Raw genomic sequence first — 17,410 nt, 5'->3', positions numbered from 1 at the left:
TCTCCTCTTCCCTGCAGCAGCTGCGCCGCGACGCGATTATTATCATCTCGGGATAACTCGGGAGAGGAATCCTGATAACACACACACACACACACACACACACACACACACACACACACACACACACACACACACACACACACACACACACACACACACACACACTGAGACAGTGTTCAACCCAATCCAATAAGCTGTGGACTATCTATTAAGTTGATAAGAATATTTAAATGTATTATTCTTCGCACACAATTGCCTTCCATTTGTAAGACAAACTTTTTTTTTTCTTTTTTGTAACAAGAAAGGATCAACTTAGCACATATTACAGGACAACTGCACCACACACACAAATTGGAAACATTTGTTAAATCAGTATTTCAACACTATCAATCACTGAGAGAAAATAGGACACCGAAGTGACACACCAGACTGTTTTAAACACAAATGCAACATCAAACAGACCTAAAATCTTGGACTTCCTGTTCATGCTGGAGACCTAAAGAATGAACTCTTGCAGAAATGTTGCTGCATTTTGGCAACACTAAAGAGGTTTTGGTGTGTTTAATTTTGTGCAGACGCGCCTGATACTGGGCCATAAATAAGCTTGGAAGCGTGCGTGATGACAAGAGATTTATTAGCTTTAAATAGCCTGAAAGTGTTTTATTGTTTTTGTCGACAGCTATTGTGGGCCAGCCTTTTGAGAAAGCCCAAATGTCACCGTTTTGCCTTTGGCCTCCCTTTTTGTTGATTGCCCTGTTTGAGAAGAAAACAAAATCTTTCTCATGAGAAAGTTTCTCCCCCCTAATTTCAACTTGAGAAAGAAAGAGACAGAGAAAGAGAGAAAAACCTTTCACATGTTCGTGGAATATCTAAACTCTTGGTCTTGTGTTGTAAATGACACCTAAGTAACATAATAATTATTCCAAACGTTTCTCTTCCCCCTGCCCCGCTGTGAGGGGCCAACAGGCGGCTGCACTTCAATCAGCGGCGGGCTGGCAGGGAACAGCAGGCCGGGGCAGGCGACTCTGCAGGCGGCGTGGAGTTTGACCGTGGAACCGCTAGTGATGGCTCTCACCACACAATCCTGCTAGGGGTCTTTCAACTCGGCAGGGTGCTGGTTTCCTACAGGGGTGATCACAGTGCTAAACCCCCTCCTACACTGAGCCTTTAATGCAGCCATGGAGAAGTGTCAATGGACTGGAAAGAGGCGACCATAGGCTTGTTTTCACTTTGTTAACAGGTTGAATGAAATGACTGATTAACCTATAGCCTGAAGCCTGCACTGAATATATCAGTGAATCAGTATCTACAGAGGTTTTTACTGTTTTGAAAATGCCAAGCTTTACAATAGCCCTACATAAAAGATTATTTTTTATTATGCCATGTATTTAGAATAAATAACCAGGTGTTTCATTGCCCTGCTTAAAGAAACTTCAACAGGAGGCATGCCTTTTGGATAAAAAAGCGACCCTCTTCCAGCTTGATTTCCCCCGAACTTTAGATGATCCTGACACATAGTAGAATGAAGACTAAATTTATAGGTTAGACTGATTTACAACACACAAATAAAACTATCACTTGATTTGACTGAAAGATGAATGAACAATTTATCAAACTGGAAACTGGAATGAATTAAAAGAGTAGCAAAATATTTAATTGGTAGCACTCCTCAGAGATTCTAGTAATTATGATATTCAGTTTGTGCTCAAAGTGTCTGTCTATTTTATAGGCTTAGGTCTATGAGTTGAGATTTTTATATGATCAGTACAAATCCAGTGGAATGTATACCGGAAGAATATAGGACCTAAAAATCCTATTTTGTTGTTTTATAAAAAGTCAAAATGATTGGTACCAAAATGCAATAGACTGATTTGATCCTTGTAGAAACTGTTGTTGCCCAGTTTCTAACTTGGAGTTTGGATAAGTGAGGCTTTCCAGTCTCAGTTGTCCAAAGACAGTAGGCTGCAGCATCATGTATCCTACATTCTCACAGCTGCCACTAAAGGCTCTGTGCTTTCAGGTGACATAAAACATTTACACTCCATGCGAACTGTACTGACTGTACAAGCGCAAGTACACAGGCTGATAAAAATGCAATTCAAATAGACACACGTGGATGTTTGACTGGAGGCTGTCCTTCCAGTGCTTAAAATCAACTTTGCATCTCGTGTTGTGGAAGGCAGGGTAGGAGGGCTGCTGTACGAACAGGCTGTTTTCTACAGGACTGTGCTGCATGTCAGGGCTGCTGCAGTTATTTGTCACTCCCTGTCAAGACTCAACTGCTTGTTCCTCTGCACCCATAGGGCCTGCTGAGTGTGTGTCAGAGAAGCATGCATGTGTGTGTGTGTGTTTATGATGGTGGAAGTAATGGTGTGTGTGTGTGTGTGTGTGTGTGTGTGTGTGTGTGTGTGTGTGTGTGTGTGTGCAACTTTGTGTGCTTGCTTACTTGTTTGCTTGTGTGCCTGATGGTCAGTGTCAAGGTGCTCTTGTTCAAAGGCGGGCCTCACTGCAGGCGCTGCCCAGGGCTAGAAAACAGAAAACAACAACAGGGGAAGGAACCTGGGTTTATGTGTGTGTGTATGTGCTTGTGTGCATGTTTAGTAACTGCAAGACTGTGTGTGTGCTCCTTGGTGCGTGGGGTTGTAGTTTCTTTATGAAATGTGAAACAGATTTGGACACTGTAAACGAGTAGTTATAAAAAGACAATGACAACGAATGCCTCATCTTCCTCCTAATCCTTTCCCTTTTTACTGGAAATCCTGGCACCCATACTGAGGAAACAAACTGAGGATTATTCTAGAATTTCAACTTTTTTGTATGTCTGTTTTTAATAGTTTAATAGTTATAATGGATGAAATTTTGAACATACATATTTTCATGATGACACCTGTATCCACTTGCACTCTAGTTACCAGGTAGCTAACCCCAACCTCTACATATGTGTGCGTTAGATGCAGCTTTAACATATGTGTCCTGATAAAGACTGAATCATAGACACATGTAGCCCATTCACTAGGCTAAAGGCTTTTTCATGTTTTGGCAAGAAACTATGCCTTGGTGATTTGGGATTTTGGCTCTTTGATTTGTAGCTATCACAAATCAACCTCTTTTTTTTTTTTTTTTTTTTGGTAGTAAAGTTATGACATTGGATGCAGTGCAATTTGAAGAACACCTCCTGTTGTCAACTACGTTCTTCGCTGCAACATGTTATTGTTGCAAATATGACATTTTGTTAGACACAGTTGGCCAGTGTAGCCAGAACTGTAGAGTCAACAAACCATCGGTGGAAAAACATTTAAAAAAAAAAAAAAAAAAAACACTATCTGCTGCCGTTCTGGTGGGGGGGGGGGGGGGGGAGAGAGAGAGAGAGAGAGAGAGAGAGAGAGAGAGAAGGAGAGAGGCTCACAGGCCACCCAGCCTAGTTGACTTTGGTGACTCTGCCATTAAGAGAATATGGCTGCCGTGACCTCTGGGAGCCACACACAGCCGCCCCAAAACATCAGAGAACCTCCACTGCCTGTGAGAGAGGGAGCAGAATGGTAGAGAGACGGAGGAAAAGCGAGAAAATGGAGAGGATGAGAGGAAAGAAAAAGAGAGGGGTGAGAAAAGTAAGGGCCGGTGTGTGTTTGTAAGTGGGGAGGGGGCTGTGCATTTTTATGAGCGTGTGCCTCTCCAGTTTCTGGGTCGTCTGGCCAAATGGACATAAATTTTCTCCCCCTCCCTTTCGTCTCTCTGGCTTTCTATCTGGAAGGCTCGCCGAACAATCCGCCCTTATCGACCTGTTCTTGCACCCTGTTTGCAAACTTTTCCCCCATTTTCTCTCTCTCTCCGCACACCTGGTCATTCCTCTTCCTTTATTTCCCTACTATTTCTACCTGTGCTGACCCTCCTCCTCCTCCCTCCTCCCTCCACCTCACCTCCACTCGCTCTCTTTCCATCTTTCCTGGCTTTCCTCTCCATCTCCCTGCCTCTCTCTTTGTTTATAGTAAGCCAACACTACCTTTCTCCCCTTCTGTTATTTTCTCCTCCTCCTCCTACTCTTGACCCCCCCCTCCAACTCCCTTCCCCGGTCCCCTTATAGATGGAGATTAACTGGGGAGCGCAGCGCCATCCGTCCTCATGACTGTTTGTTGTTAAGGAGATGGATGGAGGCTCCCTCTGCCAGCCCCACGCAGCCGCAATTACACCAGCCGCCATGATGGATGGAGGGGAGGGAGAGGGGGAGCAAGGGAGGAGATGGAGAGAGGGAGATAGAGAGAGGGGCATCTATCACGCCCCTTAATCTACCTGTCACTGTGCGGGCTTGGCGGTTTGGGGCGGTGGGGATGGAGGAGGGAGGGATGGATGGAGGAGAGGAGAGGAGTCGGCTGTACCTTGCCTGCCGGTCAAAGGTTTATTTCTTTTCCTTACACTGATTTTGCTTGTTGTTTTTTGCAGAATTAGAGGTCTGGACCGCCTACAGAGATAGGACTCATTAAATGTCCTTATCACTTCAATTGATTGTCTGGGGCTTATTGGATTCTGTTGAGTATACTTGGTGTGTGTGGGTGTGTGTGTTTGAAATGCATCAACAGGTAAATAATATGCGGCTGCATCGCTGCACTTCTGCAGAACTGACCCCTCTGCATCAACTCCATCATGGCAAAGAAACTGTGACTCACATGTGTGCAAACAAACACACACACGCCCCATCCTAGACACATACATGATCTTAAACACACCCTCCCACACACATACACACATTGTTTACCATCCCATCTGTACATATTGCCCTCGCAATCCACCCACACACACTCACCTCTGTAGCCGTCTCCAGCTCACACACATACCTGTTGAAGGCATCAAAAGAGCAGCCAGCAGTGACCTGTGATCCAGTAAATCTGCATATATTACCTGTAATGCTTCTCCATTTTTCCACAATGCTACAGAAATATTATGAAAACTAATCTGAGGGCTCCTACCTTCCACCCCTCCTCCTCCTCCTCCCGTCTCCATCTTCCCCTCCACCTTCTCATCTGTCCAGAGGAGTGAGAGATGGGATGGAGGGATTAATACTCTTCCGCCGGCCCTGGGAATGATAGATGGACAGATGCAGGAAGGGAGCGGAGGAGGAGAGAGGGAGAGAGAGAGAGAGATTAAAGGAGAGAAGTCGGAGGGTTCATAAATCCAAAGGGAGAGACCTGGTCTGCATCACATACTAATAAGATCTGCAAGAAATCCATGATGAGAGAGAGAGAGAGGGAGAGGGAGGGAAGAGGGGGCAAAGACGAGAGGGATGGGAGCACAGCAATGGCATTAGATGTAATCTAATCATGGCAATAAGATGTGAATGGATGAGTGTGAGCATGGTGATTATGCAGAAGAGGGATGGCGGCGTGTTGATGAAGCTTTGATGTGTGAGGACAGGCCTCGGCATTGGACCACAGATCAGCAGTGGAGGAAGACTCTCCCTAATTTCATAAAAATGGAACACTCTCCTTACTTTATATTCTGGCTTGTTGTGCTAACTGTTGCCACATAAAGTAATTTTTAGATGAGGGTGTGGTCTGAAGCAATGTGCGGTCTACAGTAATATGTCACCGTGGGTACTACATGGGTACAAAATGCCTTGAATGAATATCAAAACAAGATGTGTTGATGAATCACTTCCTTTTACAGTACAGGCTCATCAGCAAAGAAGGATATATATGTAATGATTATAATACATTTGTGAGTGTTGATTTCCATATATACACTTCATATGTAGCCAGGTGTTTGTTTGGTCATGCCCAAGTGAATAGACATGTGCACAGACATGTGTGTGTATATGTGTTTATTTGTGTGTGTGTGTGTGTGTGTGTGTGTGTGTTTTCAATCAACATGTTAAAAATCAACTGTAAGTGCATAAGTGCAGCCGTGACCTGACTTGGATCAGATAGAGTGCCCTCTCTCCTCCTCCCCCAACCTCTCCCCGCCTCCACCGGGCCACATTTGTCATGGCCCAGCTGTCGGAGGGCCGTGATTGGTTGGCTCGGCAGACAGATCGCCGATAGGCTCTGATTAATAGTTGGGGCCCAAGAACTTCCTCATTGATCAACAGGACAGGCTGGAGGAGGAGGAGGAGGTGGAGGAGGAGAAGGAGAGAAATGGTGGAGGGAGAGAGAGAAAAAAGCATGCGCTGTTGCTCTGCAAGTGCCAGCTGATAACCCTGATAGTGGCTCTTGGGATGTGTGTGTGTGTGTGTGTGTGTGTGTGTGTGTGTGTGTGTGTGTGTGTGCTTGTATTTATTTGCATGTGTGTTTATTTGCGGGTGGGCTCTTGTTTACAATTGCAAGGAGATGAGCGAATGTAAGGAGGGGGATAATATCGAGGCAATGCAGTGAAAAAGTGCCTTGGGTTTGCTCACTTGTGCTCCATCTGTCTCACTCTGTCTCTGTTTGCTCAGAGAAAGTGTGCGAGCTAGCATCTGTGACTTTTTCCATGAATAAGAAAGCATGTATGTTATCAAACAAAGCACAACGATCCATTTGGCTGACAGCAAATGCCTACGAGGACCTTATGCATGTTTGTGTGTGTTGTCCCCAAAACAGTAGCATCCCGCAGCCCTACACAATGAATTACATTAGACCTGGAAGGCACCAGCTATTGTAGATATTTGGAAATAAGTAGAATTGGAATGGGCCTCTATAAATTTTACCTGGCGTTAAGGTGGTTCTAACAAAGCAGGCAGAAGTTCTTGTATTAATTTTCTATTCTATTCTATTCTATTCATGATTAGTTGGTTGACATAAATGTCATGTGACCGCATTCCATGACTGCACTTCATGTATAAAATCTTATGTTAACATGGAGGTTTTGCATAGGCATTACAGTATCTCTGTGTGTGTGTGTGTGCGCGCATGCACGTGTGTGTGTGTGCGTGTGTGATTCCCCTCCTGCTGTTCCGTCCTGCCTCTACTTGATTGATGATCTCCACTCCCCCAGGGTCAGCAGGGTCGTAACCTCCCACTAGTGACCCCCCAACAGAGAGGGTCAAACACACACACACACACACACACACACACACTGGCCCATAAGGAAACAGATGGCCTTGGGACAACTGGTGCTTCCTCACCTTTCTCTCTCAAACACTCTCTCCTTCTCTTAATAATCTCCCTCACTGTTATAAACACAAACACAGCAACATTTTCTCACATTCACAGACACATTTAAACATGAGTGACACACAGTAACACACTCAACATCCATGCAAACTCATGAACCAATCATCCTAAACTAAATAAAAACCTATATCCATGCTTCCAAGTTATCCAAGTTAAACTAGTTCATAATTTTAGGTTGACATCATCAGATTTTATGACTGGGTCCATTTTTCAAATTTTATCACTATTTGTTTCAGATTTCAGATTTTTATTTTTATTCATTTATTTATTTTTTATTTTAATAATGTGGGCTTTGAAGTGGTCAGGGATACTATCATATAAAGTTTAATAGATAGATTATGACATCATGGCAACTTTGAATTTAAAAAAGTGTTATATCAGTGTGCAAAATTCATGCGTTTCAGCAGTTTGATATATTTTAGAGAAAGGTGCTTGACACATATATAGAAATATCGCCCCCTAGTGATGCCATTAGGTCATGACAGATAATGGATATCAAATACAAAATGCAAACCGCACATAAACCACAACATTATCTTTTATTGACAGAGCATAAAAGCTAATGAAATGCATTAAGTGGGATAAAGCCATCAGACTATTGTCTTAATGCAAGCACAGTGAAACTGCTGCTCATGGTTAAACTCTCAAGCTGTAAACCTCAAAACTCCATAAACATCAAGCCTGATTATGAGACTCATCAATCAGAAATTCAAGAGATATAAAACAAGGTCTAAGCAAGGATGACAGGTAATAAAAAATAGTGACACAAAAGAAACTTAGATTAATTATCTGCATTCCCATAACATTAATAAACACACGGAAAAAATCTCAGTGAACATAGGAGGAAAGTCATTTTTCACACATGTAAACCCCACACCAGCATCCACACAACATGCACAAACAAGTATAATGCTATGGAGAGGTTATATAACAATATCTGCAGTGGTGTTAAGGCTATTACTGTATAATCACTCTTATAATCAATGGAAGGAAAGACACAGGATGGAGGAGACTGTAGCTTCTCGGAGTCGGGCAGAGCAGCTTATAAACTGCTTTTAATCAGTTTCAGGGTGAAGAGATAAGAGCTGATTGGGCTATAATGTGATGCTCTGATCAGACCATTAATTTCTCAGTGGTCTCCCAGGCAGCTGCCTTCAGCCACTCGGCCACATGCTTCTCAATCTCCTGAGAGAGGATGGAAAGACAGTAAGGAAAACGGTGTCGAAGCTCACAAAAACATTACATTTTTTTTCATGCTGCACAAGGAGAGAACCCTGAACTAGCAGTTTTGACTTAGTTTCATCAAGAATATCAGCAGCTGGGAAATGATCATCTGTTTTCCTTTTGACAAGATCACATATAGTTTTAGAAAAAGACACAACACCTCTCTGAACATTTGGCAGTGTTACTTAGAGTACACAGACACATCACTGATGCCACCAAGGTTGAGGTCAAGGTTTCTGGGTGTTTTGTGTTCTGTGTAACTGTTAAATAAATATGAAAATGGAAAAATAATTCCAAATAATAAAAAAAAGAACATCAGCAGCTGTTTGACCAATACAGGTTCTTGAAGACCAGTGCTAATATTTTGTGCCAATACTCAATATCATGAAATAGTGAAAATCATATTTGAATGCATCAAAGCAAATAAAAATGTCATATTAGAATCAATTAAGTTAAGGGTTCCCCATAGACAACCAGCCACAGTATTGATCAGTTCATCGATATGTAATCAAACAAGCTGCTTTATATTGATCATATCAGATGGGGAAAACATCGGCAGGCCATTATCAGATTTTCATGAAAGGCCAATATCGGCCCAACCCTGAGGGAAGGACATACCCCTCCTTGGTTTAGAAAATTGCTATTTTGCCCCCCAACTAACTTTTTGTAAAGAGTTGCCACATTGTTCTGTCAATACTGAATGCTTACATTACATGAATATATGCTTTACTGTGACAATGTAGTGGGACAGGGGTTTTCAATCCAGTCCCAAGGGACCCCTAGAATTTTGTTGAGTTCTTTGGCGAGCACAAACTAATTAGTTAACTACCAAGCCCTTGACTAATTGTGTCACATGTGTTAGTCCAATAATTAAAAAGATATAGTAACTGAAATGTCTGGAGGAGCCTGAGGACTGGATTGAAAAGTCCTGTAATATGATAAAGTCTTTTAAACATTACTAAAATGACAGTGAAGCTAAGCTAAGCAAAGGCAGAGCCATCTAGATCTGTTATTAAACTAAAATGTAATCAAGTCCAATATTGGACTTGATTACCCCAGTAGGGTTTGTTGTGATCCACAGCATTTATTATGTGTGTCAGTAACATCTCAATGAGGCATACACACCCGCCTGGCCCTCTGGAGCGAGCTGCGGTCCACGGCTCTATCAGGCATCATATCGGCACAGTGGGCAGTGTCCTTAATGAAGATGGTCTGGTCGCCACCCCCCGCCCTGGTCCTGTTGTGAAGCACCGATAACTCCTGCCACGGGTCAACGCCACCTTCAGGACAGGGGCCAAAAAAGCAGTTACAGACACACTGTGGTCTGATTAAGGCCCCAGAGGTCCACTGCTCTGGTGCAAAAAGAAACACTTAAAAGACCATACCAGTGATTTTGAACATTTGGCCCATTTACAACAAATTACCAACATTTGACATTGCAAGACCTACTCTCTCTCCCATTGTATAATTTGAATTTTTAGTTGAAATTCCCACTTAATAATATTCCAACCACCAGGAAAGCTTTCAAATAAGTTCACATCACTTTGCCAAATTTCAAGTCTTCAAAACACAACAAGTGCTGCTGCTTTTAAGGAAACTAATGTGGACGACTTTATTAGTAATGGAGTGCTGATGTGAAGAAAGTTTAAGTTTCTTAAAGTTCATCCTCATATCTTAGTTGAATAAATGGAAACGAATGGCCTGATAAAAGGTAGGCAAATGATAGTATAGTATATACATTTTGTTGATATTAAGCTAAACATACAGAATGGTCCATTAAGTCTATACCAGCCATCAGTCATTGGATAATAAGTTATGATACTGTAACTGTGGTGTACATGCCTGCAGTGAAATCAGTCTCACCATTCACATAGAGCACCCTGTGTGTTTGTGGGTTGTCTGCCCCATAGTACGTGTTGGTGAAGGCGATGCGTCCAGGCAGGGAGTACTGGGATATGCCAAACACCAGGGAACAGAGTTTTGTCTTCTCCCGCAGGGTCAGCATCCCAGAAAACGGACAACTGGAATCCTCACAAGTCTGGTCTACACACACACACACACACACACACACACACACACACACACATGCACCCAAAAAGGGATCCAGATCCAGGTTCGCCATGTATCTTAGGGTGTGTGTGTGTGTGTGTGTGTGTGTGTGTGTGTGTGTTTGTGTATCTTACAGAAGCCAAACTCAGTGCAGGTTTGGTACAGCCACTGTCTCTCCCCTTTCCTGGCCGACTTGAGCGACGTGTCAAACAGAGTGTTCACAGAGTGCTCATGGGAAACGTTCAGACAGGCCTCCTTACTTATGGAACGGTAGATCTGCAGAACACACACACACACACACACACACACAGACACACATACATGCACACATACTCAAACATAGGCATGAAACAGACTTGCCCTAGGCCCGCATTCGGAATCCCCATGTTAGCAGGATACAAGATGTTTGCACTATTTTAATTTAACTCAGTTAGTGGGATCACAAGCTTGTCACCTCTATGGAATCCACAAATATAGTTCAATGGCGTCCTCTACTGGTTAAAAATGTGCATGACAAGCGTGAGCTGCGTGTAGGCAGGGTGTTGCACCTGGTGTGTCAATGTTTGTGCTCTTCATACTTGCGCCAGTTGAACAAGTCGTTTGTAAGCGTCCATCTCTTCCTCATACACCTCGCTTTTATTGGTCATAACATCACAGATCTTGTTAATAGACAGGCCCGCCCATTCCTCGTTATACTGCACCGTTCCCATGACGATGTCAGCCAAGTTCTCCATCAGCTCAGTCTGCATGAAAGGTGTGTGGAAAGAAGAATGAAACACTAATGAAACACTGTTGAATCATAACGACCATAGATGTGAGATGACAAGTAAAGAATTCATTTTAAAAGGAGAAAACACCTTCATTTTAAAAGGAAACCTTGTATATATAAGGGCAAAACATAATTTGGAAAAATTATATAATATCAAACTGTGATATCCCATCATTATTTTAAATATGAGTGAAAAAAATATCCACAATCCAAAGAACAAAACAATAACAAACTGCTGCAGAAGAAATCCCACAGATGGTGCTATGCTTTCATTTGTGACTGGGGCCATTGTTAACCCTAATAACCATCGAGGTTCATAAAAAATACACTTGTCACCTGATCATCAAGATTCTTAGGGATCTGACAGCAGCCGAAGTCCTTGGCAACCTTGCCGGCATTATTGCCCATCAGTGCCGCTTCCACAGTGGCGAAGGCCTCCTGCACATTAGCCAAACACTGCAGGGAGAGGACACAGCAGAGAAAATGACACATGGGATGTCCAGCCATTTTATAAGAGATATTTACAGAGACGCCAATATAAGGGGTTGTCACTGCACCTTGTCTGAGCCTCCAACTGCCTCATTCGTCAGACTCAATGAAACGATCTGAAAATGATAGATGCATGAGTGGGAATGTGTTTATTTCAAGCAGAAAATGTATCAGTATGCACTCACTGCTAAATAAGTACACATTATAGCAAAATAATGACCCTGGATTGTGTCAATTTACTTTGTTGTATGCAGAGAAGTCCAGGATGGCCTTGACAGGAGCAGAGGAGGCCACAGCCCCGAACACCAAATGGGGGAACTGCAGTGAGACAAAAGAATGATGGAGATAGAGGTAAAAGAGCTGAATCGAAAAACACAGGTAGACACTCATATAATGTCTACAGTATAGTGTTTTCTGACTTGTGTCCCAATGTCTAGTATAGACACTGTAGATTTTGTGTGCATTTTGAAAACCGCAGGACTCTGACTCAAAATTGTTGTATTTGAGTAAATGAGGTACACATTTCTGATCCTGGGTCCTACTGTGAGGTTGAATTAAACTCAGTTTGAGTTCTGGGCTGAAAACGTTAAAAAGCTGCACTGGGCTATTTTCACATTGGCACTCCCAAATGGCAGCAAGAGGTAATTGTCTGATTTTTAGGACTTTAATACCCATAATTCATCAAATGTAAGTGAGTGCTGAGGCAGTTTGCATTTTTGCCCCGCTGGCAGATGCAGGCTAAGGATGGCTGTGTTGGTCCATCCCTCCATCTGTTTTTTCAACTCGTTAGGCAGGTTATCTCACAATCCACTGGGAAGAGTGCCATGAAAATTAGTGAACTCCCCAGAATATGAACACTGTCAACTTTAGTGACCTTCCCTTTAGTGACAACCTTTGGCCAAAATGTCAGTTTTGCACATGAGATATTGTTAAATCCAATCAGCTGATTGCCATGATATTTGGTTTGTGCATTCATTCTCCCCAAGGGAAGATTCCCCTTGATTTTGACAACCCTTTTACCTTTCCTATACTGCCATGCTTAGGTCAAAAGGTCAAGCTGGATATCTCAAAATCTACAGTGGATTGCCATGAAATTTGGATGACACATTCATGCTGAGTAACATGAATGTGCCAACTTAATTTAATCAGCTCCTTCCTACAATTTGTGGCCATGAGATAAGTGTGCAGAACTCTTTCTTTCTCTCAGAAGCAGACTGTACGCATCCTAAGAAATGCAATGACCTGCTTACCTGCTTCCTGGTAAGGGGGCAGGTTGCTCACCCAGAGATCCTCGGGGACAAACGTTGTCTGTTCAGTCACAGCTCCCAGCTCCCGGGAGGAAGGAAGAGTACTGTACACTTATCTTGTGGTCATGAATGAACTAAATCGTGGCAATAAGCTAATTAAATTGAAGGATCTGGTTATACCTTGTGGCCTTTCCCATTGCACTTTCCAGGCTCCATGGAAACCCCATTCTACCAGTACTTGCATTCCCCTCACCAACAGTAAAGGGCCTGCATTTGTCTTCTTAAAGCTGAATGCCAGTGTCATTTAAAGTTCTGGCCCATTTACATCCGTCTAGTCTCTATAAATAGACTCTATACATTCATATATTGAGTCTGTAGATTAGGGACAAGATTTTGGCATTGGAAGCACTCTGGTTTCCACTTTTGTTTCCGCTGTAGTCTGAGTTTTATTATTTTTTTTTTTAACATTTCGAGCAAAAGAGAACCCAAAAAATTGCCAATGGGTTCCAAGATTTACTTCTGTTCATATCTAATGCATTTTCCCAAATCATTTTGCAAGGCATGCCATATGTACTTAAGTTTTTAACATTTAGTTTTGTGTATAATACAAAGTTTCTGGTGTTAAACCTAGCTTGGCATTAAAAAAGATGCCAGCAAAGATGCCCCAGATATTAAGACATGGATGTGACAGTGAAAAGAAAAAGTAAAGTAACATGTTTTTGAGGTGGCATGCCAAATCAAATTAAGGCTTCATGTATCTAGCTCAGGCAGTTTTCAACCTGCAGAAGGTGTTTTTCATGCTGTGCTTGGACGGGACACTCTCCTCCATTCCAGTCCTACTTTGTGATTTAAGCTGACATGGCTGGTGTAGTTTTACACAAAAGCTTTGTTCGGTGCATTTTTAAATGTTTCTAGAGGCTGATATTTGAGTCCGGCCATGCACCTTTCCTCTGAACCAGGCGGACAGTGCTCCAGAGTAGGAGCCTCCGAAGCTGATCCATGTGTTTCTGTGAGTCAGACTGAAGCGTTGGCTGATGTGTTGGTGGAACGCTGCCAAGTCAGAAAGCCTGGAGCAAAGAGGAAGAAACGCAAAAGGTTCAATTTAACCTTTTAACCAAAGTTTGGAAATCTCAGTCTTTTACACCCAGACACATAAACATAGCAAAACAAATGGAGAGAGTGGGCGAGAGAGACAGACAGAGGAAGCATACTAACTCCCTGACATCCATATACACAAATATCCATAAACAGAGAGGGAGAGGGAAACACACTGACACATGCCCACACACACACATATGCACACACTAGCTTTCTCTGTCTCACACACACACACACACACACACACACACAAGTGAAGAACCAGTACTGACGCCTGCTGGCTGCTCAGGTAAGCCAGATTCTCTGTCTCAAGGCTGTCTGGGTTGATGCTGTTTCCATAGAAACGATGCTCCAGAGCCAACAGCAGAGCCCCATACTCTACAGCCATTTCCACATGGTGACCTAGGAAAATAGGTTCAAATAAGTTAAAATTCATTTAAAAGTGTGATTTAATATTATCAACAATGGTTGAAACCATGCAATAATAATATAGATTTGCAGTACTGTTCTGATCAACAGTGCCGCTCTTCTCCATCTCACTGACACATACACAGAAACAGAGGGCAGGGCTCTCACGTGTTATGCATAAATGAGGAAAAATGAGGATGATGAAAGAGTGTGATAACAAGATGGAGGAGGCAGGAGAGGTGAAGGTGAGGATGAGCTTGTAAACACAGTATCACCTTACGCACGCACAACGTGACACTTCAGTCATCACACTTTCAGTTTTTATTCCAAACCTCAGCGCATGTGACAGCTGGGTGAATGTGATAGTTTTTGCTGCCATGTCATTTTAATCATTTTCTGCACCTTATGTGAGTTACCTGCATTTGACAGATGAGGGAGCAGAGGTGCTGTATCCTACCTGCCAGAACATCAAACTCAAAGATGGGGCCTTCTCCTCCAATAAAGAGGAACACTGGACCATGAGGACGCTGCCAGTAGGCGTCGTTCACAAAGAACCTCTGGAATACAGACAGAGAGACAACGTTTTCAAAATGTTTGAAAATAAATGGAGGAATTTTGTGAAGAGGGTTCAATCAAAAAGGTTCTAAATTAAAAGGCACCTCCAGGCTCATGGATTTCGAGTGTTAATTTGCACATTGGTGGCCCCAGATGGCAGGGGGAGGTAACTGAAGTTTGAACATTTCAATACCCAGAAATCATGTACCATTACCACATTAAGCTGGATTCTCCTCGGGGATAAATGTTTTTCTTTTCAAGCCGGCAGTATAATAAAGCAAAACTGAAATTTGGCATGCTCACACAGGCAAAATGTCCAGTTTGCTGCCAAGTGTTGCAATGGCTTTGATTGCCGAACTTTTCACACAGCTTTATTCGCAGTCACCAATACAGATTTGCCAAAAAATAGCCAATAAGATCACATAGTCTAGTTTAGTAGTATTTCCATTGTTGACATGGCGTTTGTCTTTCTTCTGCTGATTTCAGAGATGATCGGTTTGCTGCTGCAGCCATGAGAATAGATGTTTCTTTCATGTAACGGTGTGAGAAGGGACTCACTATAAAAACTGAAACTGAAAAACAGAACTATAAAAACACAGAGCTCACTCAACACTTGAAAAAAAAATCTCAAAGAAACTGAACATCAGTGCTCCCAATTTCTGCAGCACAGAGGAAATAAATTTGTCCAGATTTGTCTCAACAGAGCAAAAGCTCACTGATATTTGACAGACAATTTTGTATTTCGTTCAGTTTTGATTTGATACTTCCAACAGGTGGAGGAGTGTCCCCACCCAACAGATTAATGAACTTTTGACAAATAAGGTGAATGTATAGCATCTCATTTAGTTGGAACAGGATACACTCCACTGACTATTGAAAACCTGCTTGTGTGACACATTAAATAAAGTTTTACTTGCATAGCTGCTTTAAATTTGCAGCAGCTTTTTACAGTGTAAGGTCTCTTGTATCAAAGCGAGCTCCTCTCAGTTCTTCAGTACCGTCCCCCAACCCTCACAAAGATATTGCCTTTATCATGTTTTAGTTACAAGTTCAAATTATCTGTTATTTGCAGTTCCATTGGAAAAGACCATGAGTTCAATGCCAAAGATATAAAAGTTTAAAGCATGGTGTGATATGTGAGTTCTCTCTCTACCTGAGGGAAGGTCTTGATGACCTGACGGTTGAAGTGGTCCAGCGGCTGCTTGATCTTGCCTTCCTTTACATGTTCAACAGGCTGTTTACCGCTAACTGTGCTCGTCAGGAGACTCTGCTTGGCTTTTTGGAGTTGGAGTTCACGTACACGCTCCTTGATCTTCCTCAGAACTTGTCCTGATAATAAAAGAAGTAATGGAGCAGCAGGAGAGCCAGTGAAAAAGAATTTGAGTGGAGGAGAACAGCAGAAATGTTACAGATCTGTGAAATGGCACAAATAAACAGCTTTGGCAACCTTGATTGACCAAATTCACTAATTACTTCAATTCAAACTTACACCTGTGTAATGTCAGCCATTTCAACAGATCTACTGACCTGCTGGCTCCATGCATGGCCACAGCTGACAAGATCCAGCTTCTTCTGAGTGAACTAAAGCCTGTAATCTGCCTCTAATTGCCATTTGCTTGATGGAAACAGACACAACATGTTTGCTTGCACCCTGGAGTTTTAGGTCACGTCACTAATATGAAGGCTGACAAAAATGCTTGCAAAGTAGACCTACAATATGTGCTAAGGGAGTGCTATTTCAGGAACAGTCAGCATCTAATATTAGATGCCCTGGGGATTCACTGTCACTAGTAGCGTTCAGGTGTTTTTCTCAGCTCACAACTTTGACAACTGCAAACATGAAAGAAAAAAAAAACTCCTGGAAGAAGTGTGATTTCTTGTCTTCAGTGACAATGCACAGTTTATAGGCTTCATACCATATGCATATGCCCAGCAACAGTCCAACCTCATAAAAGATCAATGTCAATATAATGCACGTTTTTGATTATACCAAGATTTGCAGCAGAAGTTGCCTTAATTCAAAGAAAATGGATATAAATGTCAGAATGGATAAAATGATGCACAAGCCTGGAAGTTAAAACATATTTTCCACACTAATCACACTGACAGGAACATTCATTGACTCACCGGAAACAACAAAGTTCAAAAGGAGTAGAAGGATAAGAAAGCGTATTGGTGACAAAAACATCTTTCCCACTTCAATCAGCCGAGTCAGACAACCTATCTTACATCTAATGTGTTTCTAGTCAGCAGGAAGAACTCCTCATATTGTCTGTATGGTCGGTAGGAAAAGGATGCAGGGATGAGCTGGCAGTCTCTTTTAAATTCCCGTGGACACTGTGTTATTAGCTATGCATAGTTATGCTTGGCATATCAAGCCCATCAAGACCAAACTAATGAGAAAAAGTGTGTTGTGTGTGTATGTGTGT

The 17,410-nt window shown here is 42.4% G+C and overlaps 1 protein-coding gene across 1 annotated transcript; it reads right to left on the bottom strand.

The window, feature by feature from the left end:
• Nucleotides 1-8,188: 8,188 nt before the first annotated feature.
• Nucleotides 8,189-17,169, bottom strand: prss16 (serine protease 16). Its single transcript, XM_030067570.1, has 13 exons — nucleotides 17,109-17,169; nucleotides 16,135-16,310; nucleotides 14,884-14,983; nucleotides 14,291-14,420; nucleotides 13,864-13,987; nucleotides 11,914-11,991; nucleotides 11,742-11,789; nucleotides 11,521-11,640; nucleotides 10,994-11,158; nucleotides 10,550-10,691; nucleotides 10,230-10,409; nucleotides 9,492-9,646; nucleotides 8,189-8,327 (listed from the first exon to the last, which is right to left on the bottom strand). The coding sequence occupies exons 1-13, from the start codon at nucleotides 17,167-17,169 to the stop codon at nucleotides 8,256-8,258; spliced, it is 1,551 nt and encodes a 516-aa protein (XP_029923430.1). The 3' UTR covers nucleotides 8,189-8,255.
• Nucleotides 17,170-17,410: the final 241 nt, after the last annotated feature.

Source organism: Myripristis murdjan, chromosome 13 (genome assembly GCF_902150065.1).
Source record: "Myripristis murdjan chromosome 13, fMyrMur1.1, whole genome shotgun sequence".
NCBI lineage: Eukaryota > Metazoa > Chordata > Actinopteri > Holocentriformes > Holocentridae > Myripristis > Myripristis murdjan.
The sequence above is the reverse complement of the archived record's forward strand: the minus strand, read 5'-3'. Positions and strand labels throughout refer to the sequence as shown.